This window comes from Canis aureus, chromosome 19 (genome assembly GCF_053574225.1).
Source record: "Canis aureus isolate CA01 chromosome 19, VMU_Caureus_v.1.0, whole genome shotgun sequence".
Classification (NCBI taxonomy): Eukaryota; Metazoa; Chordata; class Mammalia; order Carnivora; family Canidae; genus Canis; species Canis aureus.
Genome location: NC_135629.1, coordinates 52,225,006 through 52,250,257, shown reverse-complemented (window position 1 = coordinate 52,250,257; position 25,252 = coordinate 52,225,006). Strand labels below are relative to the sequence as shown.

The 25,252-nt window shown below is 51.7% G+C and overlaps 2 protein-coding genes across 5 annotated transcripts in view; one reads left to right on the top strand and one right to left on the bottom strand.

The window, feature by feature from the left end:
- COL5A3 (collagen type V alpha 3 chain) overlaps positions 1-16,569 on the bottom strand; it is a 37,849-nt gene extending 21,280 nt beyond the window's left edge. For 2 of the 4 annotated variants that reach the window (XR_013358177.1, XM_077860019.1), the window contains exons 1-27: positions 16,374-16,566; positions 12,500-12,661; positions 12,216-12,405; positions 11,984-12,140; positions 11,131-11,235; positions 10,444-10,596; positions 8,143-8,256; positions 7,894-8,040; positions 6,710-6,757; positions 6,595-6,636; positions 6,211-6,273; positions 5,800-5,874; positions 5,619-5,702; positions 5,379-5,435; positions 5,234-5,287; positions 4,702-4,755; positions 3,681-3,734; positions 3,546-3,599; positions 3,304-3,357; positions 2,897-2,941; positions 2,736-2,789; positions 2,509-2,553; positions 2,295-2,348; positions 1,906-1,950; positions 932-985; positions 805-849; positions 618-671 (exon numbers count right to left, since the gene is read on the bottom strand). Coding sequence is in view for 2 of the 4 variants with exons in the window: in XM_077860019.1 (XP_077716145.1) it covers positions 618-671; positions 805-849; positions 932-985; positions 1,906-1,950; positions 2,295-2,348; positions 2,509-2,553; positions 2,736-2,789; positions 2,897-2,941; positions 3,304-3,357; positions 3,546-3,599; positions 3,681-3,734; positions 4,702-4,755; positions 5,234-5,287; positions 5,379-5,435; positions 5,619-5,702; positions 5,800-5,874; positions 6,211-6,273; positions 6,595-6,636; positions 6,710-6,757; positions 7,894-8,040; positions 8,143-8,256; positions 10,444-10,596; positions 11,131-11,235; positions 11,984-12,140; positions 12,216-12,405; positions 12,500-12,661; positions 16,374-16,461 (2,151 nt within the window). In the remaining 2 variants the exon portion in view is untranslated. Of the gene's footprint in view, positions 1-617; positions 672-804; positions 850-931; positions 986-1,905; positions 1,951-2,294; positions 2,349-2,508; positions 2,554-2,735; positions 2,790-2,896; positions 2,942-3,303; positions 3,358-3,545; positions 3,600-3,680; positions 3,735-4,701; positions 4,756-5,233; positions 5,288-5,378; positions 5,436-5,618; positions 5,703-5,799; positions 5,875-6,210; positions 6,274-6,594; positions 6,637-6,709; positions 6,758-7,893; positions 8,041-8,142; positions 8,283-10,443; positions 10,597-11,130; positions 11,236-11,983; positions 12,141-12,215; positions 12,406-12,499; positions 12,662-16,373 lie in introns of those variants that run through there. The other 2 variants (XR_013358178.1, XM_077860020.1) reach the window with 2 other exon arrangements.
- A 1,696-nt stretch (positions 16,570-18,265) lies between these two features.
- On the top strand, positions 18,266-25,252 carry RDH8 (retinol dehydrogenase 8). The gene is made up of 6 exons (XM_077860018.1): positions 18,266-18,387; positions 21,030-21,191; positions 21,781-21,960; positions 23,096-23,189; positions 23,506-23,689; positions 23,796-25,252. The coding sequence occupies exons 1-6, from the start codon at positions 18,285-18,287 to the stop codon at positions 24,009-24,011; spliced, it is 939 nt and encodes a 312-aa protein (XP_077716144.1). The 5' UTR covers positions 18,266-18,284; the 3' UTR covers positions 24,012-25,252.

Sequence of the window (25,252 nt, the reverse complement as noted above, 5' to 3'; positions counted from 1 at the left end):
TACACGTGAATTCCAGTGTCCCCGACCGTGGTCAACAGTATAGCCCTTGACCTAGCCCAGCAATTCTGTGCTTGAGGATCCCAAGGCTCTGCGCTTGAGTTAAAACCCAGCTGCTTGGGCAGCCCGGGTGGCTCAGTGGTTTAACGCCGCCTTCGGCCCAGGGCGTGATCCTGGAGTCCTGGGATCGAGTCCCATGTCAGGCTCCTTGCATGGAGCCTGCTTCTCCCTCTGCCTGTGTCTCTGCCTCTCTCTCTCCCTCTCTCTGTGTCTGTCTCATGAATAAATAAATAAGATCTTAAAAAAAAAATCCAGCTGTTTGTTTCACTATGGTGCGTTGACCTATTTACAGTGAAATAGGTCCAGCCTTCTGATAGGCCTAACCATTCTCAACCACAAGGTGACAACTACACTGCAATATTTCTTCCCTCTGGCTGTTGAGCTCCAGGTAATGCACACACCTCTATATACTGTCACTCAGATTGAAACCCCACACCCACCACACCTCTCCTGGCAGACCAATACCTCTCACCACACATGCACACATATCTCACAAAGCTGGTTCCTTGGAGCCAATGCCAATGACTCATCCCTACGTGCAGGTCCCAAGTATCACGTACCTTCACACCCCGAGGTCCAGGATAGCCCGGGGGTCCTGCTGACCCTGGTGGACCCTGAGATGGAGATAAGATCAGTGCCATCCTGTTCTTCCCCCCTTAATGTTTCCAGTGCTCTCATCATCTCTCTCCCCATGAGCCCTGCCCACCAACCCTCAACCCCAATCCAGCCTCTTCCCAGGCCACTCACCTGTGCCCCTTTCTCTCCTGTGGGGCCCTCATGGCCTGGGTGACCCTGGAGAAAGAAGTTGTCAGAGACCAAGATTTGCCATCCAAATTCCCAAGCCTCTCCCTTCTGCCTGGCACCCAGTTCTCACCGGAGGGCCATCAGATCCCGGGACGCCTGGAATTCCTGGGTTTCCAGGGGGACCCTGAAAGAAGATGCACAGCAGGGGGAGATGAGGGTCTCAGAGTCTGGCAAACCAGCGGGAACAGCCTTACTCAGACATGCAGCTACTTGGGTCACAGAGTCAGCAAACCCCACAGGCTAAGAAATTTCCTAGTTCTGCCCAGGCTTGCTGTGTGACACTGGGCAAGCCCCCTTCCCTCTCTGAACCTCAGAAATCCTCCATCTCTGGGAGAGTTGAGACAAGGGAGGTAAAAAACAGTGTGTGGGGGGACTCCCAAGCCACATCCTTTCTTTAGAAGCGCCTCTGTCCTCATCTGAAGAGAGGTGGGCGAAGGCAGGTATGAGGTGACGCCCTATGTTCTACGAATAGTTGACAGGTCCAGAAGTGGGTACCTTGTTCCAACTAAGCCAATCAGATTTTCTTCTGAAATTTGGGGGTAACATCTCACTTTATAGAAACTATGATAAGATGGATTTGGGTAAAGAAACTATAAAGTCAAGAGGGGCTGGGAGCTGAAATTATGATTAAAGCAGCACAAAATCATGTAGAAATAGAACTTGGGGGTGAGACCAGACTAAGACATATGCAAAAAGAAGCCTGTCTACTGGCGGAGATGGAACAAAGATGACACCACAGGGCCCCAAAGAAAGGGCTTTCCTGGCCCATAGGTCTTGCCAATATTTCTGATGACTAGCATCTGTGAGTTCCCCTAAATCCTGAGGATATCCCCTTCTGTGATCTAGCTTTTATGGATTTCTGTTTCTCCCAACCAACCCTTCCCCAACAATGATACTTTTTTAAGATTCTGGGCTTGTTTAAAGAATGCTGCAATTTATCATTATCCAGATCTAATAAAAGGGCCCTGGTGGGAGGCTTTTCCTGCAGACAGAGTTGAAGGAAGAAGACGGGAGAGGATGGTGGGAGGTGGGGCTGTCACTCACCTTCTCCCCAGGAGTGCCAATAGGTCCCTGAGGGCCAGGGAGTCCCTGGGGACATAAAAAAAGAGAAGGTGAAGGTGGAACGCCTGGGTGGCTCAGTTGGTTAAGCATCTGACTCTTGATTTCAGCAGGTCATGATCTCAGGTCATGAGATTGAGTCCTGCATTGGACTCTGCGTTGAGCATGGAGCCTATTTAAGATTCTCTCTCTCTCTCTCTCCTTCTGGCCCTACCTTGCTTGCTCTCTCTCTCTCTCTTTAAAAAAAAAAGGTGGGGGAGGGGGAGGAAGGCATGAGAAATGGGAAGTGAGCTGGGAAGTGGGAAGCTCAGGGGTGGCCTATGACCTCGGCTGACAACTGCCACCCCCCAATTATTGAAAATGATGGCTCAAACCTGGGACCCAGGATTTCCCTGCTGTCCTGGAGGGCCTGGTTCTCCTGGAGGACCCTGGGGAGAAAGTGGGGGTGCTGTGAAGCTAGAAGGGATCACAGTGTTGAAGTGTCAGTGAAGTTGAAATGAGGGTCATAGGAGTGGACAGGGATATGGATGGATGATCATGGGGTCAGGGCATCAGAAAGTGTTTAAGGTCAAAAGGCAGAACACATACCACATTTCCTTTGGCTCCTGGAGCACCATCAATTCCAACTACACCCTGGGGGAGGAGAGGGTGTGAGACCCGGGCAGATACCACACAGGAGCCTAAGTCTGAGACACTGAGAGGCACAGGTGGAAAGATGAGTGGGCAGAGAAACCAGGTAACAGGAATGGACATGCAGAGGGGACAGTGGTGAGAAGAGGACAAGCAGGGATGTGGACAGATAGTGACATTCTCACCGGGCGTCCCAGGGGACCAGGGGAGCCTCTAGGGCCGATCAGTCCTCGGGGGCCCTGCAAGGAGGTAGGAGCATTATTCCAGCATCACTCCTCTGAGGCCCCCTCAATCGTGACTCCTTCCCTTGTGCCAAGCAAGGGGGCCAGAGGTCCCTGATACTCACTGGCTCCCCAGCTTGGCCAGTGGGCCCCGGAGGTCCTTCTGCTCCCTGTGGGAAAGCGTTCATCACTTGGTGAGTAGGGAGAGAAAATACTCAGAAAACCGACTTTGCTCATCTAGCCAGACACTTCCAAGGGATCCCAGAGTCAGTGCTTGAGGCAGTAACCAATAGACTGAGCACACGTGATTCAGTCCAGGCCCCTGATCCCAATCCTGGACCTGCGATCCTGAGTCTCACCTACTAACTCTGGTACTAGCCCCCAGCCCTCAATCTATCTTTTAGAGCCCCATGGAGGCTCCTGACCCTCCAGCAGACCCTCGCCTCTCATCCTGTCCCTCGAATACTCTATTCCTCTCTGACTCTCATTCTGACTTTCTAGCTTCTAGACCATTCTCTTTCCTCAAACTTACCTTCTTACCATCCTCTCCTGGGGGGCCAGGTTGTCCCACATGGCCAAAGTCACCCTGGAGTTAGGAGTAGAGGGGAGTTCAGAGCAGAAATGTGGGGGATAGAAACTAGCCCCCCAGGAAAGGAAATGAGACATAAGGGATGAGAGCTCACACACAGGCATGGAGGCTCTGATACTGGGGGGTGGAGAGGGAGCCGTGAATATCAGGGGGCTTGATAAGTGGGGGGGCCCTCACACACTCACCCTTTGGCCCTTCTCACCAGGCAGCCCTGGCAGGCCATCAAAGCCCCGATCACCCTGCACAAAGAGACATCACCTGAACCCCGAATCCTGGACCTGATAATCCCTCCAAGTCCCAACCCTGATCTTATCACCTACCTTAGGTCCTGTGTCCCCTGGAAGGCCCCGAGCCCCATCTGCTCCAGAGCGGCCCTATCAGGGAGATGACAGCATCAAGATAATCTGTTACTGTTTGTTTTTTGTTTTTTAGATTTTATTTTATTCATTCCTGAGAGACACAGAGAGAGAGAGAGGGGGGGGCAGAGATACAGGCAGAGGGAGAAGCAGGCTCCATACAGGGAGCCCCATGTGGGACTCGACCCTGGGACTCCAGGATCACACCCTGAGCCAAAGGCAGACACTAAACTGCTGAGCCACCCAGGGATCCCCACCTGTTACTATTTGTTGAGTACTTTCCTCATGAAGAATCCTGGGGGATTCTCTGTGTATCAGTTTAACCTCCCCAATATATCTCAAACCTGTCCATTATTTTTTATCTCCAGGCTTTCTGCTCTAGTCCATGTCACCACCATCACAGAAATTAAAATCTTCAGTCTCCATTAAATATCCAGTTCTGTGTTCCTCATTGCATTTAAAACCATCTGGAGTTACCTGGTTCTCATCACCTCCCTCAGTGATCCAGTCTTTTTTTTTTTTTAATTTTAATTATTCATGAGAGACACACACAGAGAGAGAGAGAGAGAGAGAGACAGGCAGAGGGAGAAGCAGGCTCCATGCAGGGAGCCCGATGTGGGACTCGATCCTGGGTCTCCAGGATCATGCCCAGGGCTGAAGGCAGCGCTAAACTGCTGAGCCACCTGGGCTGCCTCCGTCTTTTCTTCTGCACATACTGTTCCCTCTACTTGGAATACCCTTCCTTTCCTGTTTACCTGGTTATACCTCCGATCTCAGTTCTAGCATCATTCCATCTAGAAAGTCCTCCTTGACTCTGTGACCTGGCCAGATACCTTTGTGACACACTCAGTAGAGCTGCCATTCTTCATCCTCCATGCCCTTATCCCACTAATTACACCAGCAGACCTGGGGGCATGGAGCTGAGGCTCCTATTGGGGGCTGAGGGATGGAGGAGGGATGATCTAAATACCTACAAGTTACTCACCATCTTTCCCTCCCGGCCAGGAGGCCCAAGAGGTCCCTGAAGGCCTCGGGGACCCTAGAAGAAAAAAAAAGGAGAAAGAAATGAAGAATAAGAAAGAAGAAGGACTTGTCTTATTTTATTTTAAAGATTTTTATTTATTTATTTATTTGAGAGAGAGAGCGTGCGCATCAGCAGGGGAGGGAGGGGCAGAAGGAGAAGCAGACTCCCCGCTGAGCAGAAAGCCCCGGTCCAGAACTCAATCCCAGGACCCAGGGATCTTGACCTGAGCCAAAGGCAGATGCTTAAGAGACTGAGCCACCCGGGCGCCCAGGAAGATCTTATTTTATTTTATTTATTTGTTTATTTTTGTTTTTTGTTTTTTGTTTTTTGTTTTTTTTTTTGAAGATCTTATTTTAAATCATTCTCTCGGAAGGGCAGTAATTGCAAAGGTCTTCTCAGCCTCTTTGTCATTGTCCTCAAATAGCACTTTATTCTGTGGCTCTGGGAAAAGACCCTTCCCATCCAGTCCTGTCCCCATTGCCACCAATCTCACCTGTGGCCCTATGTCTCCCATCTCTCCTTTCTGACCCGGATACCCAGGGAGACCCTTGGGGGAAGAGAGATAAGGTACTGTAGTTAGTAGAAGGTTCCTCCCTCCACTGGTGCATCCCCCTCCCCCATACAGACTCCTTACTCACCACAGGGCCTGGGCGCCCAGTGAGCCCTACTGGACCAGGGGGACCTTTCATAGACAGCTGGAAAGATGGAGGGGAACAGAACTTCAGGTCTTGCACAAAACCCCAACACCCTCCCAAAAGGCATCTTCAGGAGACAAACACCCACCTGTCTCCTGACCAGCCTTCATTATCCTCCACCTCTGTTACTCTCTCAATGTCCTCCCATTACCCCTTGTTGGTCCCTGATTATCCTCCACTCACCTGAGCCTGTTGCAGTACTGCCTGAGCCTGGGCTTGCTGGAAGGAGACTGGGGGTCCTTTGAGGGAGCTGCTTGCAAACTGGAACTAGGGGACAGCTGATCATGAGGGGAGCCCAAGGAGAGGCCCCCTCCTGGGTCAGGAGTATACCCCCCAAGGATGTGCCACCCTATCTCCCTCTTACCGGCATCATGATCACAGTCCCTGGTAGACCTCGGATCCCATCGATGCCAGGCATTCCTGGGAGGCCAGCAGGACCCTGAGAGAGGGAGAGACACAGACAGGGATGGAGGTAGAGGGGTGGACAGAGACAGAGATGAGAGAAATGGAGGGGAGAGATACGGAGACATAGGGAGAAAGATAGAGATGAAAGGTACTCAGGGATAGGAGACAGATGAAAGAGAAAAGCAAGGGAAGGCCCCCAGAGAAAGAAGAGGGGAGACAGGTGAACGGATGAGGTCAATGTCAGCTTCAGCATGATGTCCTCAGTCCCTACCTCTCGGATCCATGTTCAGGCATACAAGTTCCCAACTTCAGCTTCATAGCCTGAAACCTCACTTCCCCAGAAGGATATAACCCAGAGGGAGTTTCTTACCGGCAGACCAGGGTCTCCAGGGAATCCTGGGGGGCCAGGAGGGCCTGAGGGGCCAACCACCCCCTGTTGGGGACAGAGGAACAGAGGTCATAAGAAGTGCAAAGCTTGAGCCAAGTTGACTTTTAATCCACCACTGACCCTGACCCCATGCAGACCTCCTTATCCATCACTGAGCCATACCTGGCCCCTCAATACTATACTGACCCACATCGACCCCCACACACACACTTTACACCCCAACTCTTATTTTGATTCATCCTTTGAGCTTCAAGCATGCAATAATCTTTTAATGATATGGCAACATTATACCCCAACCCTCCACCCCAGGGGCTCAAACACTACAATTAGAAGAGAAGGAAAGAGGGGAATGCAGCCATGACTTACTCGAGGTCCTGGGGCTCCTGGAGGTCCCTCAAACTTCTGTCCCTGAGAGAAAAATGAGTGTGACCCTAGTCCTGGCCCAAACCCCTCTACCTTCTCCTAGCCCCAGACCTCTCACCTGTTCAATCACTGCTGGCTCTCCTTTTGCTCCTTTCTCTCTACCACCCTGGGGGCCGGGAAATGAAGAGAAAAGAGAAATGAGTCCTGGCCATGATCAAGGAGAAGAGTGTGGACTTTGGAGCGTGCTATGGTTTCCTAATCCCAGAGTTGTCTCTCACTAGCTGAGTGATGGAGAGCAACTTATTCAACCCCCATGGCCTCATTGGCAGAGTCAGTAGATGAATGATAATTGTATATATCCCACAGGAGGAAGAATAAATTAAAACAATGGTCAGCACATAACAAGCATTCAGGCTAAGTTGGCTATAATTATTCCCCTCCTCCCCTGTCCAACACCAAGGCTAGAACCTGAGCCCCTTCCCTGTCTGCACTATTTTCCTAAGAAATCTTATCCAATCCCTTGGCTCAGGGCAGCATCACTCTGCTGATGATTTCCAAGTCTTTATCTCCAGCCTAGACCATGTCCCTTGAACTCCAGAAGCATCTAACCAATCCCCCACTTGACATCTCCACTTGGATGTCAAGCAGGGGTTGCCAATTTAGCACATCCAAAATGAGATCCTAAGACTTTCCACATGGTCTTCCTTTAAGCTTCTCCATTTTACTCACAGTTGCCACCATGCATCTACCAAGTCATCCTTGCATCTTTCTCCATCTCCAGTAGCAAAACCAAAATAGAGTATGGTCCAAATCTGTCCACTTCTCCCAATCCCCACCACCACCACCCTCGTCCAGGTCACCAGGCTATTGCTGCAGAGACTACTGGTTTCCCTGCTGCCCCTCTGGCTCCCCCTACAGTCCATATGCTGTTCAGCAGCCAGAAGGAGCTTTTAAAGCTCCAAGTCAGATCATGCTCCGCTTCAAGCGGCTACTTATCATGCTTGGACTAAAAGCCAAAGGCACCATCCTACCCACAAAGCCATCCATTAACACAGTTCCTGTCACATTAGCATCATGCTAATATTTGTCGACTACAGTGTGATGGTGGGAAGTCATTCTAGGCAAGATTAAAGAGAAGGCAAAAAAAACAAAAACAAAAAAAAAAAAAAACAAAAAAAAAAAAAAAAAAAAAAAGAGAAGGCAAAAGAGAAAATGCAGTATGTGGCTCCAGGCAGGAGTCTCTGCCATCCTCTATACCCCCCCCCACACACACACACACACAACCCAAACCCTGAGGCTTACAGGAAAGATTTGGAACTGTGTCTGTGATGGCTGTTCTGCTGCCCGGAAGTCGGGGCCCATGGTGGGGCCATCTCCTTCTTGGTCCTCTTTGGCTAACTTAGTCTTCAGGGTCTTTAGTTCAGTTCCATTGTCAGGATCCAGGCCCCCCTGAGGACATTGGGACAGACCAAAGTTTGCACCTGGACTCATTGTCTGCCACCACCATTGCCCCAGGACTTTCCCTTTCAGATCCATTCACTTCCCACTGACCTCTAGCATGGTGGCATTGAGGCCAATGGTCACAGTGGTGGTGATGACCAAAGGTGTAGAAGTTGGAGGCAGAGTTGAAGCTGGTGTCTCTGTATTAGGGATGTCAGTGAAGGTCTGCAGCAGGGACAGGAACATCAGGTCTAGGATCAGTCCAATAAAGACAAAAGGAGGAGGCAGGCTCTGCACACACACACACACACACACACACACACACACACACCCCTCAGGAATGCCTAGTCTGGGGAAGGGAACAAAGGAGGATTCCCAAAAACATCAAAGGGGTGTAAGGTAGGGGGCTGGCCAGTGGAGGCAAATGTGTGCTGACTGGACCAGAACAGCCAGCAGGGGGAGGCCTCTTGTGTGGAAGAAGAGCAAGGCTGGGCCAGGTTGGGAGACCTGGAAGGCAAAGGGGGGCTGGCTCCAGAGCCCAGTGATTACAGTCAAGATCCAGTACTCAGGGCCAGACTCCTGGAAGCCTATCCCATGTGTCTTCTCCCAAGGCAGAACTCAGTGGTCAGCCAGCCAGGCTATAATCAGAGAGGCTTGGACAGCTGCAGAAGAATTTGGTCAAGGGCACAAATAGGGTGGTAGAGGCCCAGGCGAGGAGCTGGGGCTGAGGAAGGAGTTGGGGAGGGATTCTTTTGCTGGGCCTGAGTGATCATTTCTTTCTCTCCACTAATGCTGAGAACAGATGTAGTGCAACCAGTGACTCTCCTCCAACCAGGGACCTCAGCCAATGGCCCGTACCAAGGATGCCTACCCAGTGACCCACGGGCTAATGATCCCTATTAATGACCTCCTATTATTCCTACAACCAGTGACCCATTAGTAACTCCAGTAACTCCAATTAATGACGCCCATCAATAACCCCTCACTAATGATCCCCACTAAGGGACTTAAACAATAACCTCCCCAACTAATAACTCACATCATTGCCTTGGAGGACTCCCAGACCTGGCCCAGCCTTGCTCTTCTTCCACACAAGAGGCCTCCCCCTGCTGGCTGTTCTGGTCCAGTCAGCACACATTTGCCTCCACTGGCCAGCCCCCTACTTTACACCCCTTTGATGTTTTTTGGGAATCCTCCTTTGTTCCCCTCCCCAGACTAGGCATTCCTGGGTGGGGGGAGCAGAACCTGCCTCCTCCTTTTGTCTTTATTGGATTGATCCTAGACCTGATGTTCCTGTCCCTCCTGCAGACCTTCACTGACATCCCAGCAGTCATTCCCATAACCAGTGACCCATCAGTGGCCCCCTAGTCAATGATTCGAACCAGTTATTCTCCCATCCAGTGACCTCCCCAACCAATGACCCCAACTAGTGATCTCCTCCACAATAAGCACTAGCTAGTTGCCCCTCAACTAATAAGCCCCACCAGTGACCCCTTAATCAATCATTCCCCTAATCTGTGATCTTCCAACAATGAATACCTGTGAGTGAGTCTAACTAGTGACCCCCCCCCCCAGTAGTAATTTCACTAATCAATGACCCATCAATGACTTTCCAACTTTTAACCCATCAGGGACTCCCAAAACAATGATCTCATCCATGACTCCCTGAAAGTCATTCCTTCAACGGGTGATTCCGTTGGTGATGCCACTAATACCTTCTAATCAGTGGTCCCCCACTGATGATCTGCCTTCCCAAGTAATGATCCCCATCAATGACCTCCCACCATTAAACCTAGACCAGTAAAAAAAATAAATAAATAAAAATAAAAAAATAAAAATAAAAAAAATAAACCTAGACCAGTGACACCAGTAACGCCAACAGTGGTCTCTATCAATGACTTCCAACAATGACTTCCACCTAGGAACCTCCCAGACATTGACTTCAATCAATATCTCCCTAAAATGACCTCCCAACCAGCAATCTCTGTCATGGAAGCCAAATACTGCCCCCTAATTAGACTCTCCCAATGAATAATCCTCATCAATGACCCCAATGAGTCAACCCCAAGCAATGACACTCTAACTAATGAACCTATTATTCACCGAAGCTCATGGCTGCTCTTAAACAGTAGCCCTAATCAAGAACCCCCAATAATAAGGTACTCTTCTGGGTGTACCCCCTTCCTCCAGCTCCCAAAACTGGATGTTTGGGGAGCAGAGATGGGAAAACTCATAAGACACAACCAGCCTCCACCCCCCTACACACACATAGTTATCAGTCAGCTGAGAGAAGTCAAAGGTCAGGGATTGGAGACCAAAGGCAGAAAACTTGGATAAGGCACCAGCAGTCAGTGGGAACCAGAGACCAGAGGTCAGGCAAAGAGCAGAGGTGAGTGGCTGCAAATCCCTTACCTGGTTCTCCAGGGACCCAGGAGGTGGACTTGGCGTCAAACTTTCCTTATTCTTCTTCTTCCTGCCCTTCCCCTTACGGCCTCGCCCTTTTTTCTTTCCTTTTCCCTTCCCCTTCCGTCGAGGGGGAGGAGTTTCTGGCTCACTTTGAGGGACCTGGGAAGAGGATCCCCATCAGGTCCAGAGCCCAGTGATGAAGGCCTCATTGCTCAGTCATCTGGGACCTTGCTGGCACAAGGCCTATCAGTCCTATGTTTTGAAGCCAGGGCTCACTCAGCCCTGTGACCCAAGGTCAATTATATGATCTGGAGCTAGTGACCTAAGCTATGTGACCTAAGTCACAGTTATGTGACCTAAGTCAAGGTCACTCATGCCTAGGATATTTTTTTTTTTAAGATTTTATTTATTTATTCATGAGAGACCCAGAGAGAGAAGCAGAGACACAGGCAGAGGGAGAAGCAGGGTCCCTGAGGGAAGCCCAATATCAGACTCCATCCCAGGACCCCAGGGCCACGCCCTGAGCCCAAGGCAGATGCTCAACCACTGAGCTACCCAGGCATCCCATGCCTAAGATATTTTTGAGGGCAAGAGTCACTTGGTATCATGAGTAGGGGTCCGAATTCACTCATTCCTGAGACCTGGAGCCAGCAATGACTCAGCCTGTGACTTCAGGACAAGCCCCTCACTCACCCCTGTGGCTATAGGATCCAGGTTGTCACAGCCAGGAAGGTACCTCTCACAGGCCTGGAAGGCAGCCTGAGGATCTGGGCTTATCAGCAACTCCTGAACATCTCCCTGGGGAGAGGATGGGGGTCAGGGAAGGGAGCCACAGGCTGACTCTGACACCCCATTCCAAGCACCAAGGCTTGGTATTTCTCTACCCAGAGCACCCTAAGTATAAGGAGGGGGTGGCCCCACCACAGCCGCAGCAATCCCTCTGCCTCTCAAAATTGAGAGGAGGAGATTCCATCATTGTCAACACCAAATCACAATCACAAACCATACCCCACAACATCTGGCCCATCAGGCACATTGATTCCTTTCCTCTCAGATACATGGTGACACCTAATATGTGCCAGGTGCTCTCCAAAGCTTTGGGGACAAGGAGGGGAATAAGATGGATGTGAGCCCTGGCCCACGGAGGGGTCACATATCACAACACACAGCACAATCACGAGTAAAAGTAATCACACCAAAAACACATCTGTCACCAGCCACACAACACCATGCCTGGCCAGCACCCAATATTACAACCGCCTACACACAGTCACACACCACTGAAACAACCAGTGAAGTCCTGAGTCCCCAACTTATTCTCCCATCACAAGTCAAGTATGTGCCATCATGCATTATGGTTTTGTTGCTCTACAATCTCACACACCACAAAGATGCACAGTGATGCAGGCTGCTCTGTCTTCTCAGCTTCATGACACGAGATTTGAAGCTGGACATCTCCCTTTTCCTATCTCTTCTCCACATTAGGGCTGTGGACAAAACTCCCTCCCCTCGCCTGCCTCAGTTTCCACTATCACTGAACCCCTACCTCAAAAGTCTCCTCCCCAAGGTCCTGGGTCCCCAACACAGTGAGTCCAGCTGCGCTAATGAATCGTGGCCCCTGGCCCAATATGGGGGGCTGAGGTTCACAGTCAGCTACCAGAGTCACCATCCTGCCATCCACACTGACTGCCACACGGTGCCACCTGCAAGGGGACAGTCTCAGTGGGGGGTGCTTCTCACTCCACTTCTCTCTGGACCCCAACTTTCCCTATACTCACCTGCCATCCATGAGGTTGACTTGCTGGGGGAGGGGGCTGAAGGAGTCACCTAGGAGACCCAGGGCTGGCCCCAGAGCCAGGCCCAGCTGTCGAATACCACTCTCGTCATAGATGGATAGAAGGACAGACTGGTTGGCTGGCTGGCCCCGCAGGGTGATCAGCACAGAAAAGTTCTCAGGAAAGTGCCCATCTGAAGGGGCAGAGAGAAAGGAGCAGCTTAGATAGCCTAGCAGTGACCCATGCCCCCTGAATGACCCCCTCCAACCCCTCCTGCCCTGACTTACCTGGAAAGAGCTCCCATGTGGGGATGCCAAGTATGGTCGCCTTGCCAACCCTGAATGCCCGGTCACCCTCTGGGGCCCTCTGGGGACAGAGGCCAGGCCCGTCAAGGACCCCAGCCTGGCCCCCTCGCACGCCCAGGGCCTTTAGCACATCCACAGGGTCTTCTGTAGAGAGAGGCCGGGATGCAGGGCATTAAAAAAAAAAACCTAGGACTCCAAACGAATAGCTCAGATTTGGGGAATTCAGCCCCCCACTGTGTTTGTAGGTCAGGGAGAAGGAGCAGGCCTGGGACCGGCACCCACCTCACCACCTCACAGCTGTTCCAGCCTCATCAGCCTGTTGACTCCTGTTTTATTTTTTTTTCTCCTTGGTTTTTTGGTGAGGAAAAAAAAAAGCTGACCTACTTTTGGGATGAATCAAGGCTTCCTGGCCTGAGCCCCAGAGCCAGACTGTCCCCTTCTCAGCACTCTCCCCCGCACAGACTCACTAGGGCTGCTTCCCCAGCCTGAAGCCCCCTGCCAGGGGAAATCCCCTTGGAGAGGAGGGGTTCCTTGTGTGTGTGTGTGTGTGTGTGTGTGTGTGTGTTTCCCCCCACCTCCTCCCTCTAACCTCCTCTTCTGACCACCACTTCCTCTGAACTCCTCCTCCCTGACCATTATCACCCATGATCTGCTCCTTTTTACCACTACCTCTCCTGACTTCTTCCTTCTGACTTCTTCCCTGATCACCATCACCCATGACCTCCTTCCTCTGCCTGTCCCAATCTCCTCCATCTGTGACCTCCCCCATTTTATCACCCTTTCTGACCCCCTCCTTATGACCACCTCTCTCTAATAACCTCTTGACCTCCTCCCTCGGACCCTATCCCTCTCATCCCAGCAAAGGAAGGCACTGGTCTGGCCCAACCAGAACCTAATCCAGGCCATCCTACCAGCCGCACCCCATACAGCAGGCCAGTGCTAAGTGGAACCACATGGCTTGGGCAGGGGAGGGCGGGGGCTTCCCCTGGGCTCAAAGCCCCTGCCTGCTCCCCCTCCCCCCAGCAGACTGTCCCACTGACCCCCTGACCCAGGCTCTTGGCAGGAGCCAGTTCTGTCGAATCTGCCCATGACCTCACCCTGGGGGTGGTTCTGCTGACCTCACCATTGGGAGTCAGGTTGGGGGGCCAGACTTGGGGGAGAGAGGGGTCTGGATGAGGGACCCTCATCCCAGCACCTCTTGGGTCAGACCCTTCATTCTCCAGACCTTACAGACCCCTATTCCAGCCTCAGCTCACTCTTACCCCCAACCGCCTGTTCTTTCTTCTCTTCCCCTCCCTGCCTCATCTCTGTCCCACTTTCTCGGCTGGTCTTTCCAGGTCTCTCTCTGCATCCAACTCTGAATCAGTCTCTCTCTCTCTTATTCTCTTACTTCCTAGCTCTCTTTTTCTCTCTCTTTCTCTCACTCTCTCTATTGGTATTTCATATATATATATCTGTGTGCATCACTCGCCCCATCCCCTCTCTCTCCTCATCCACGCCCCCCAATTCTGCGGCCACCACCAGCCCCATCTCTAATTGCCTGTTCTCTGGCTGGGCTGTCATTAAGAGGTATTTGGGTTACAGTCCCCTGGGACTAAGATCTGGACTCCCAGGCTCTGTCAACCACAAGGGTCACTCCTCCATGGAATGATCATCCCAGCTCCCACCCCCCTGCAGGCTGGGGCCCGGTAGAGGGCTTAGATCCATGACCCCATACAGTTTGGCTCTCCCTTCACCCAGACCCCTGTCTCTATGCTGTGGGAAGGGTGTCCTTTTGACCAGCTGCTCATTCACATTGAAAAAGTCCTTCCCAGCACCTAACCCCAATGTCTCCTGCTTCAATCTTGCATCTCTTCTGTAATGACCTTTCAGAAACTGACTGCCCTTTCTTTTCTTGGCTGGCTTTGTGACAAGGAGACACACAAGAGGCATTGAGTCTTGCCTGCAGGGCCAGAGGGTGGGGGTCTGTCAGGGACCCAGGCTGACCTTCCCCCACACTCTCCCCTGTGCTGGTCAGGGCCCCAGGGAGATGTTGGATGAGGTTTAGAACATGGAGGGAGGCAGGCAGGGACTAGGCTGCAACGTGGTTGGGATCTCCTCAGAAATACAGGAGAGCCTAGGTGTGAGTGTGTGTGCTATTGTACGCATGCATGAGATGGTGCAAGCGTGTGCGTGACTCTATACGGACCAGGGAATGGCTGAGCATGTGATTTGTGGATATGTCAGTGTGTGCCAAGTATGTGGCCTCCGATGGAGAGACTAGGTGTGTTGTTTGATGTGTGGCTGGGTGTCCATGTGAGTCGGGGGCCTGCCAATAAGCTCAGGGTCCTGCAGGGGATGCAGGTGAGTCTGTGACTGTAATAGGTCAGACTCCAGATGGGGGTGTGTGTGGCTATACCTGGGAGTATGGCCAAGTCCCCCGGTAGGTGATTGGTTGTGAATGCTGGCCCTGTTGTGTGAGTACCAGTGGAAGCAGGCGCAAGAGCTAGAAGGCGTAGGAGGGTGACAAAGGCTGTGACCCTGTGGCGGGTGGCTGCTGGGGTTGCCCCGGGCGTGGGCACCGGTGTTTAACATTCCTGGTGTCCCAGAGGCCTTATATTCTGAATGGATGCCTGAGATTGCACGACTGTGTGGATGTGTGAGCATGGGAATGGGACAAGGGCCAATTTGGGATAATCCACGTGAGCAGCACCTCCCTGGACTCCAGAGAAAGTGAGAAAGTGCAGGATGGGATGTGTGCGTGCGTGTGTGTGCTGGGGGGGGGGCCGAGTTCACATTAGGCAGGGACTTCCAGAAGGGCCTAGCCCAGCCTCTCTCAGCCCAGGGATGCCACTTGAGGGACCACGACCTTCCCAAACCCCTGGGCGCCCCCAACCCCGAGCCTCGTGGGGCGGAGCGCGGCGTCCAGCCAGAAGCGCGCAGCTGGGCGTGCGTCAGCGCTGACTCACTCGTCCGGCGGCCCCCGGGACCCCTTGAGGCCCCTGAGAAATTCCTCAGGAAAAACACCCGCGGCGCGCTCAGAGGGGGGGGGGGGGGGAGCCAGTTCCACTTCCGCCCCCGCCCGCGCTCCGCCCCGCCCCGCCCCGCGCCCCGCCCCACCTCGCCCCTCACCGCGGCCCTCCCGAGCCCTGTCCATGGTGCTGATCGCGGCTCTGGGGAGCGCGGGGTGGGGGGAGGGGCGGGGGTGGGGGTGGGGGCCGGGGAGCTGCGGGAGCGCCAGTTGGAGGCAGAGGAGGGAGAGGAAGAAGAGGGTGAAGCCATTAGGGAGGGGATGCAAAGGAAACTCTGAATCGCTGACCAGCCCCCTCCCACACTCGTCCCACAGCCGTCACCCGCAGCAACACCCCCTCACGTCCTCATGGGCCACCGTTTACACCCTCAAGTCACAACCGAACCCCTCATCGGCTCACCCAAAGGCAATCACACGCGTAACGCACGACTCTCTAAATCGGCCCCACACGGACACACCCACAACTCACAATCACACACTTGGCCAGGGATCACCCATCACACATATGCATACAATAAGCGTCAACTCCCACACACAATTTCCTACGCACAATTTCACTTCAAACGGCCTTACACACGTCGCTACGCACACACACCTATAAATTGCATTCATTCCAACGCACGCACCAGTAAAACGAGGTCACCCGTTTCCCCCGTACCCCCCCCAAGCTGTCACACCCACAAATCGCCCAGAGTCCGCTCTGCGCGCCCGAACACAGCACCCCAGCCACGCGCGACACGCACGCCCCCCTTGCACGCCCCCCTTTCCTGGCTCCACCCCATCTTTGGGGACCTCGCTAGATCCTGCGCTTCGGGTTCTATTCCTATCCCTTCCTCTCGGGCTCACCGGCCTGCGTCCGGAGCAGAAGCTGCAGCGAAGCCAGGACGAAGCAGAGGCCGGCCCGCGGCTGGCCCAGGCCTCGGCGACTCCCCATCCCGGCGGGGCCCGCACGCAAGGCGGGGACCAGCCGGGGCGTCTACGGGGCGCGGCGACTCCTCAGGCTCCGCGCGCTCCCTCGCCGCGGCCCGTTCGGCGATCGGCTGGAGACTGCAAGAGACCCCGCCCTGGCCTCGCCCTGCGCTCCAGCGCCCGGCCGGGCGGGGCTCTCTGGAGGGGGGGGGGGGCTGACAGCTGGTGAGGGAGTTGGGAAAGTTTGTGCTGAGTGCTGATTGGCCGGCTAGGGCTGGAGCCCTGGGCCGGGAGCGGGGCCCTTCTTGCCTCACCCCACCGTGGAGGAAGAGGGTCACTCCCTCCCAGCCCTAGAATTCGAGGTCCCAGAATTACCCCAAACCCTTTCCTCCTAACAGGCTCCCTCAAAGGGGATCTTAGCCTCGTTCAAACCTTCAACCTCTATCTAAGCCCTGGAATTAAAGCCTTCAGCTTTATGCCAATCTTTTCTATCTCACCCAGACCTCCAAATGGGGTCCCAGCAGGACGCCAAATTTTTCACCCACTTACTTTACCCTGGTGGCTTAGCCACACAATGGAAGGTACCAGCTTCATCCTAGGCCTTCCCTTCAGGTGTCTAAATAAAGAATCCTCTTCCCACCTCCAACTTCACACCAGATTACAAAGTGGGGTTCCCAGCCTTATCCTAAACCCTCATTTCTCCACCCAAATTCCAGAATTGAATGTCCTGGCCTCATCCCCAAACCCTTGACACAGATTCCAAAACACAGTTCTCAATTTCCCCCAAACTCTTAATCTAAAAAAAAAAAAAAAAAAAAAAAGTCCCATCTCCACCCCTAGCACTATTCTGACTCAGGTCTCCAGATGGGTGCCCTAGCCCCAATTCCAAATGTTCACATATGCCCCCATTAAATGAGGGAGTCTGGCCCTACTTCAAAGCAGGGCAGTGCCTTAGGGAGAGTGGATATCTGCCATTCCTGGGGTGAGGTATAGCCGCCCCTCACCCTACCGGGACCCCCCACTGTGAATCTTCCTTCCCGCTAGGTGGTCACATGGAGCTGTCTTTGCAATTGAACAAGCACAGACTTGTGGGATCTGAGGCAGCTTCTGCAGGGAGGGACCTATGGGGCGTATCCTGGGCCCTGAACTGCCCCACCGTGGGGAAGAGAGAGAACCCGGCAGTGTCTCCCTCCCAGCCTCTAGCTTCATGGACAAAGAGTCTCTGTGTCTCTGGAGAGGAGGGGTGGGGCCCCATCTGGCCTGAGGGTGAAATGGGGGCTGTGGGGTGCGGAGAAGAGAGGGAATCTCCCCAAGCTGCTCCCCCTCCCTCCTCAGGGACCTCAGAGGCTAAGACTTCTCCTGCTAAAAGATTCTCATAAAGATAGTGCCCTGCCCTGCCCTGCCCTGCTTTGCTGAGAACTTCTTGTTGTCTGCTCCCATCTTCTGACATATCTATGCCCGTTCTCTTCTTTGAAAGGATCCTTCTAGGACCACACTCTCGGCCACTTTCTCTCATTCTCTCCCTCCCATCAGAGACTCTTTGCCCAGAATAGACAGGAAGAGAATGCCCCTGCTAATTCCCCCAGCCCTGAATGATTTACAATCACAATAAAAAGATCCTAGTTGTGAGTGTAGCAGAGAGAAATTTTTAACAGATAAAGGAAAGAGGCTATTTTGAGGTGAAAGGATTCCCCCCAGCTGCCTGCCCAGGGTCAGTTCAGAATTGGTGCCCCTTCCCCTTGCAGCGGATCAGCTGGAGGGTGTCCAGAAGGGGGCGGGTAAGGCAAGGATGGGTGCCGGGGAGTCAGGTGCTGGCCAGCAGAGGTCACCCTCCGGGGAGGGATCAACATGGCTGACGCACCCCGGACTGTACTGATTTCAGGCTGCTCCTCGGGAATTGGCCTGGAGCTCGCGGTGCAGCTGGCTCATGACCACAGGCAGCGCTACCGAGGTTAGAAGCCCAGGGTGGGGCCGGGAGGGGCAAGGGTGGGCATGGCTTCTGAGGACCTTCATCCCTCCTGGCACCATTTCCACTAGCCTATCCCCCTCAGCTGTATTTGTGGGTTTGAGGAGGACACACGGAGGCCCCCTTCCCCCCTCTACTCATGAATCATCCCCTCATCCAACAAATATTTCCTAGTGCACCTAGTGGGTGCTAGGCACTGTTCTAGGTGCTGGAAACACAGCTGTGAACAAAACAGACAAAAAGCTCTGCCCTCAGCAGTGGTGTAGCGAGAGAAGACAGACCATAAACAGATTTTTAAGATTGTATATCTAGTGCTAAAAAGTGCTAAGAAACAAAATAAAGTAAGGGTGAGGTATTGTAGGAAGTAGGGTGTGTGTGTGTGTGATATTTTTAAAAGGACTGGTGGGGAGGGCTTCCCAAAGTTTGCACTTAGGCATTCCCTAGGACTATCCTCCCCCACCCCTCCCCAGATTACTCCTCCAAGATAAGCCTCTTAAGTGACTCTGACCTTGGGGGCTTAAGGGGGAAGCCTCTAAATCTAAGGACTTAGCCTCCTGAAACTGGAGCAAATTGCCCTAGTCTGCACTCCACACATGGGAACCCCTGACCCAGAGCAGCTGGAGCTGAAGTAGGCAAAGGGCTGCTATTTAAGAGGAGGTTGCAGGGAGCAAGGGAATTGCCCCACTTGGCAGAGCTGCTTCTCCCAACCCTCTGCCCTCTGGCTTAGAGACACACACAGCTTTGGATGTGACAGACTGAGTGCCAGTATGCAGGGAAGCAGTCGTGCTGTGTGTGTCCCTGTGGACAGACAGACGAGTGCATAAAACTGCTGAAGGATGTTTATTGAGTGCTTATTATGTGCCAGGTTCCTATCTAAGTGTTGTGCATCTTGTAAGTCATTTAATTCCCATATCACTCCTATGAGGTTGCCACTGACGTTAGCCCCATCTTAGAAATGAGGAAACTGAGGCAAAGAGTGCCAAAGATCCTTGCCCAACGTCACCTCACTGGAAAGTGGCAGAGTCTGGATTTGAACCCAGGCAACACAGTGCCTGGGGCTGCACTTGTCACTCTATGTGGATGCATGTGGTCCATTCATCCGTGCAACACCCATGAATCACAAAGGCCCACAGACAATATGAAAATGTCCACCAGGGTTGTGCATGTACGATTGTGGGCACACGCGTGAAGGATACAAACATGTATACAGGGGTTTGAGCTCAGCCCTCCAACAAATCCAGGTTCAGTTCTCAGTTCTAACACTTCCTAGGGGTGGGACAAGCAAGGAACTTCATCTCGGTGTGTTAATCTCTATGACAGGGATAATCACTTTACTTATTCTGCTAAAGAACTATTGCTAAAGAACAAATCATTCCAAAATTTTTGGTGTAATAGAACAATGATAATCATCTATCTCTCATGGCTTAAAAGTCATAAATTTGGAAACGGCTTGGCAGTTCTGGGTCAGGACTATAGGCTACAGCTAGAGCAGTGGGGGCTAATTACAGGCCTGGACCGACATGTCTCCTCCTTCTAGTGATGTCAGGTCTTCTCTACGTGGTCCCTCTCTCTGGCTAGCTTGGGCTTCCTCCCATCATGACAGCCTCAGGATAACTGGGCTGCTACCAGGCAGCTGAGAATTTTAAGAATGAGCATTACAGGGGTGCTCTGGTGGCTCAGTCAGTTGAGCATCCAACTCTTGATTTCAGGTCACATCATAGTCTCAGGGCTGTGAGATTGAGCCCTGCATCGGGCTCCACACTCAGTGTGGAATCTGCTTGGGATTCTCTCTCTCTCTCTCTCTCTCTCTCTTTCTTTCTCTTTCAAATAAATAAGTCTTTAAAAAAAAAAAAAAGGAGTGAACATTACAGCAAACAAGGCAGAAACTGCAATACCTTTTCTGACCTAATCCCAGAAGCCACACAATGTTACTTTGACCATATCCTATTGATTCCCAGCTAGACAGAAGATTCAAGGAGAGGGAAATGAGATTTTATGTCTTAAGGGGGAGCAGAAAAGTTCTCAAAGAGCATCTGTGACGAAAGATGTTGTGGCCATCTTTGGAAAATAAGTCAGTTGCCTAATCATAGGTTCTTGTGAGGATTAGAGACAGTGCTTATTAAAGTGGTTAGCATAAAAGTGTTTGGCGCATTGTAGATATTCAATAAATTGACATTTCTGTGGATGATGTAAATCTGGCTGGTTGTATTTGCATGTACACACAATGCACATACATTGACTCTAAGTGTATATACATTTCTTTTCTCAAGGCAGTATGTTCTTTATTTATGTTATTGTCTTACTTGCTAGACTATAAATTCTGTGAAGGCAGGGACTTTGCCTATCTTATTTCATGCAATAGTCTCAGCACCTACAATACAGCATAGTATACACTAAGTAGATGCTCAGTAAATGTTGGCTGGAGGGATGGCGACAGGAGGATGGATGAAAGTACATGTAAGTGTATGTACACAATATGCATTTTTGTTTGTGTAGTGAACATAAGTATATAAATGTGTGGGTCTCCATCCCTCTGTGACTGCTCATGCAAGATCACGGAAATATGTAAATGAATGCACAGGGAAAAGGAACCCAGTGCTTGCTCCAACTCTGCTTTCTGTCCCCAGTGGTGGCCACCATGAGGGATCTGGGAAAGAAGGGGACCCTGGAGACAGCTGCTGGGGAAGCTCTGGGACAGACCCTTACTGTGGCCCAGCTGGACGTGTGCAGTGAAGAGTCAGTGGCGCAGTGTCTCAGCTGCATCCAGGGAGGGGAAGTGGATGTGCTGGGTGAGACTGAACAGCCCCTGGGATCACCCCCCCCTTCCCTGACCTAAGCACAGATCCTGGTTATAGTGAATTTTCTCCAGTCTGAACACCAGCCTTCTGGCTTCACCAGCAACCTCTAGCCCTAGACAGAAGGGGTAGACAAGCTGGCCAAAAGCTCAGGGTACCAGTTTATTTAGGATACAAGAAATAGATTGAGTCCTGGGGGGTAGGGTGGATTTTATTGAATAGGACACCTAGCATTTGGGGAAGACCATATGTATGGGGAAAGTTACTTTGATGAGTCATTTAGGGAAGGGAGCATGATGAAGAAGCAACACATGATCCCCCAAAGGCCTTCTAAGGAGGGTTGGTGTGGCCTTTTTGATGCAAATTGGGGTCAGAGCTGAATTGCTCTTGCATTAAGGGAAGTCAGCTCCCAGCAGCCCTTCTCCCAACCCAGGGTTCAGGTCCCCATAACAAATACTAAACTATATGTGAAGATCATCAAGGCTCAGCATTTGTCCACTCAAGATAATTCAGAGAGTGTCCCTAGAAGAGTGACACCAAAACGGTTGGAGAACCTCAAAGTAACCTTTAGTCCTTTCCTTAGTGAATAATGCTGGAGTAGGCCTGGTGGGGCCCCTGGAGGGGCTCAGCCTAGCTGCCATGCAGAATGTCTTGGATACCAACTTTTTCGGGGCTGTCCGTCTGGTCAGAGCTGTCCTTCCTGGCATGAAGAGAAGGAGGAAGGGCCACATTGTGGTGATCAGCAGTGTCATGGGGCTGCAGGGTAAGCCCTGGGGATGTCTCCCTGGGAATCCTCCTAGTCTGACCCTCCCCAAGCTAGAAGAATGGCAAATAGGTTTTCGCTCATATTCCAAAAGAGCCTGTGTTGAGAAGGATTCTGAAACTCTGTAGGAAACATCTCCGGATTAGATTGCCATGCTCCAAGAATAGGCAGTAGTGTTATGAATGCCGCCAATGGCCATCCACACCCAGCATCCACCCTACTTCCAGACACTTCTAAAAAATCTTTCCCAATAATCTCCCCCAAACCAAAGGAACCATCAGAACTCCCCCCCCCCTTTTTTAAGTAGGTTTCACAGGCATGGAGCCCAACATGGGGCTTGAACTCACAATCCTGAGATCAAGACTTGAGCTGAGATCAAGAGTCAGACGCTTAACCAACTAAGCCATCCAGGCACCTAGAACTCCTTTCCTGTGACATATTCTCACCAAATACTTCCAACCAAGCCCCAGAGACAGCTAGCTTTGGGGCTCTGGGGTTCTGCAGAATAAGAGAGCAGTGATTGTTTAGTGATGTCTGATATTGGCCTACTATGGAGGTCACCTATTTGCCATCTATGCTCCTGGGTCTTTCCTCCTTGAACCCCTCTACATTCCCTCCCTCCTCCCCATGAAAATTCCCTGGGATCTGTCCCCCTCCTCAGCAGCCACCTGAAGAATCCACCTTATTTGTTACCCTGTCATGGGGAATCTGTGGCTACCACTCAGTCCCATCCCTCTGGCCCCTCTTCCAGCTGTACCTCCTGACCTCAGGGGCCACATTCATTCTCAATCAGGACAAATAAGAATCACTAAATAAGACTTGCCCTCAGGGACCCTGGCAATCCCATGCTCAAGTGGCCAAGAGTTTTAAAGGATGGAGGGAAGTAGGGTTTTCCGGGGCTAAGGCAAATGGGGCATGTGGCACCCCAAAATCACCTCATCCTGAGCATATGGGCTCATCCTTCAGCATAGGCGTCCATCACACATACATATAATCATCATGTTGACCTTAGATATCCCTCATTCTGATCTTCAAACCCTTTCTGCTCTGTCTCCTGAAGACCCCATATCCCTCTAGACCCACAAGCCCATCGCCCAGACCCCAAAGGGCCCCCAACCTCCTCCAATCTTCTCAGGTGTCGTGTTCAACGAAATCTATGCAGCCTCCAAGTTTGCCCTGGAGGGATTCTTCGAAAGTCTGGCTGTCCAGCTGCTGCAGTTCAACATCTTGTGAGGCTGGCATTTGGGTCGTCAAAGGGAAATGGGAGACAGTGATGGGAAAGATGAGGGAAAGGGAGGCAGTGAGGGGAAGTGGGCTGGGAAGGCAGTGATAGTGGGGAAACAAGGAAGTGGTAAGAAAGTGGAATCAGGAATGAGGGAAATGGAGTTATTAGAAGAGGGTGGAGCAGTATTGGGGGGGGCAGTGGAGGGGCTGAGGGAACCAGGAATGATGAGAAAAATGGGGGGAGAGAAGGGAGAGAGGGACACTAGTGGGGCGGTGACTGGGTTGGGGTACCAGACCCCCTACCCCTATCCGTGTCCCCAGCATCACCCTGGTGGAACCTGGCCCGGTGGCCACTGACTTTGAGGGGAAGCTCCTGGAACAGGTTTCCACAACCGAGTTCCCAGACACTGACCCTGACACCCTGCACTACTTCCGGGATATCTACCTCCCTGCCTCCAGGGAGCTTTTCCGCTCTGTGGGACAGAGCCCACAGGATGTGGCCCAGGTGAGTAGGGAACCCAGAGCCCCAAAATATGGCTCAAGTATGTGAGGGTGCCCCACCCTGGAAACCCCCCTCCCTGAATCCAAGAGCTCAGGGCTCCACCCCATAGGTCATTGTCAAGGTCATCGGCTCAGCCAGACCACCCCTGCGCCGACAGACCAACGCCCGCTACACTCCGCTGGCTGCGCTCAAGGCTGTGGACCCTTCAGGCAGCCTGTACGTGCGCACCACCCACTGCCTGCTCTTCCGCTGGACACGCCTCCTCAACCTTGGCCTTCGATGCCTGGCCTGTGGCTGCCTCCGCTTCCGAATATGGCCCCGGTGAGCAGAGAGCCTCACCCAACCGTCCCCACCTCTGAACACCCAGGCCTTTTCAGTTTACACCCATCTCCAAGGCCAGGACAGATCCTTCTCTCCTTCCTTTCTACCTCCCTTCCTCCCCTCTCTCGGCAGACTCTGCCTGCCCCACTCTGTGCCTAGGCATTGCTGAGATCCCAGAAATCCCTCAGCCTCCACACACACACCTCTCCCTGGTCAGGGCTGAGTCCAGAGCAAGGAGCTGGTGTTGTGTCTGGGAAGGCAATGGAGGCTTCCTGGAGGAGGGGACATTGTTGCTGGACCTTGAAAGATATGATAGACTGCCTCATTCAACCTCTGGAATTTATTATCCTGGGCCTGGGAATACAAGGATGATCTAAAACCCCCTCCACATAGAACTGAGTTGACTAGGTCAACTTTTCTGGTCACACATTCCATCAGCAAAATGTTTGTGCACTCACCAGCAGTGCATGTATGTTTTTTCATAAAACATATATTTGTAACCACTAGCAATCACTATATTAAATATTTAATAAAGCTCAATTTCTTATGTCTAAATAAAAAAATTAAAAATCAATAAGGTTTACTTCACATACATTAGAATGGCTACTATAAATAAACCAAGCAAAAAAAAAAAAAAAAAGCAAACAAAAACTCCAGAAAACAACAAGTATTGACAAGGATGTAGAGAAATTGGAGCCCGTAGGTATTGCTGGTGAGAATGTAAAATGGTGAGATCACTCTGGGAAATAGTATCGTAGTTCCTCAAAAAAATGAAACAGATTTATCATGCGATCCAGCAATTTCCTTTCAGGGTATTAACCAAAAGAATTGAAAGCAGGATCTCAAAGAGAGAGAGATGTGTATGTGTATGTACATGCACACCCATGTACATAGCAGCATTATTCACAATGGCCAACAGAAGACTGGATGAACTCAATGAAGTATATCCACATGATGGAATATTATTCAGCCTTAAAAAGGAAGTCAATTCCAACATCTGCTACAACATGAATAAACCTTGAGGATATTTATGCTCAGTGAAATAAGGCAGATAGAAAAAGGACAAATATTGTCTGATTCCACTTGGATGAAGTCCCTAAAGGAGTCAAATCCATAGAGACAGGAAGTAGATGGTGGGAGCCAGGAGGGGTGGGGAGTCAATATTTAGTGGGCACAGAGTTGGAATTTTGCAAGATAAAAGAGTTCTGTGGATGGATGGTGGTCATCCAACAATGTGAATATTAA

Excerpts from the sequence above, each read along its gene's own strand:
- RDH8 (XM_077860018.1), top strand. The coding sequence starts at position 18,285 with ATGGCTGACGCACCCCGGACTGTACTGATTTCAGGCTGCTCCTCGGGA. Across the intron at positions 18,388-21,029 it reads CCACAGGCAGCGCTACCGAG|TGGTGGCCACCATGAGGGAT; the intron begins GTTAGAAGCCCA and ends TTCTGTCCCCAG. Across the intron at positions 21,192-21,780 it reads AGGGGAAGTGGATGTGCTGG|TGAATAATGCTGGAGTAGGC; the intron begins GTGAGACTGAAC and ends TCCTTTCCTTAG.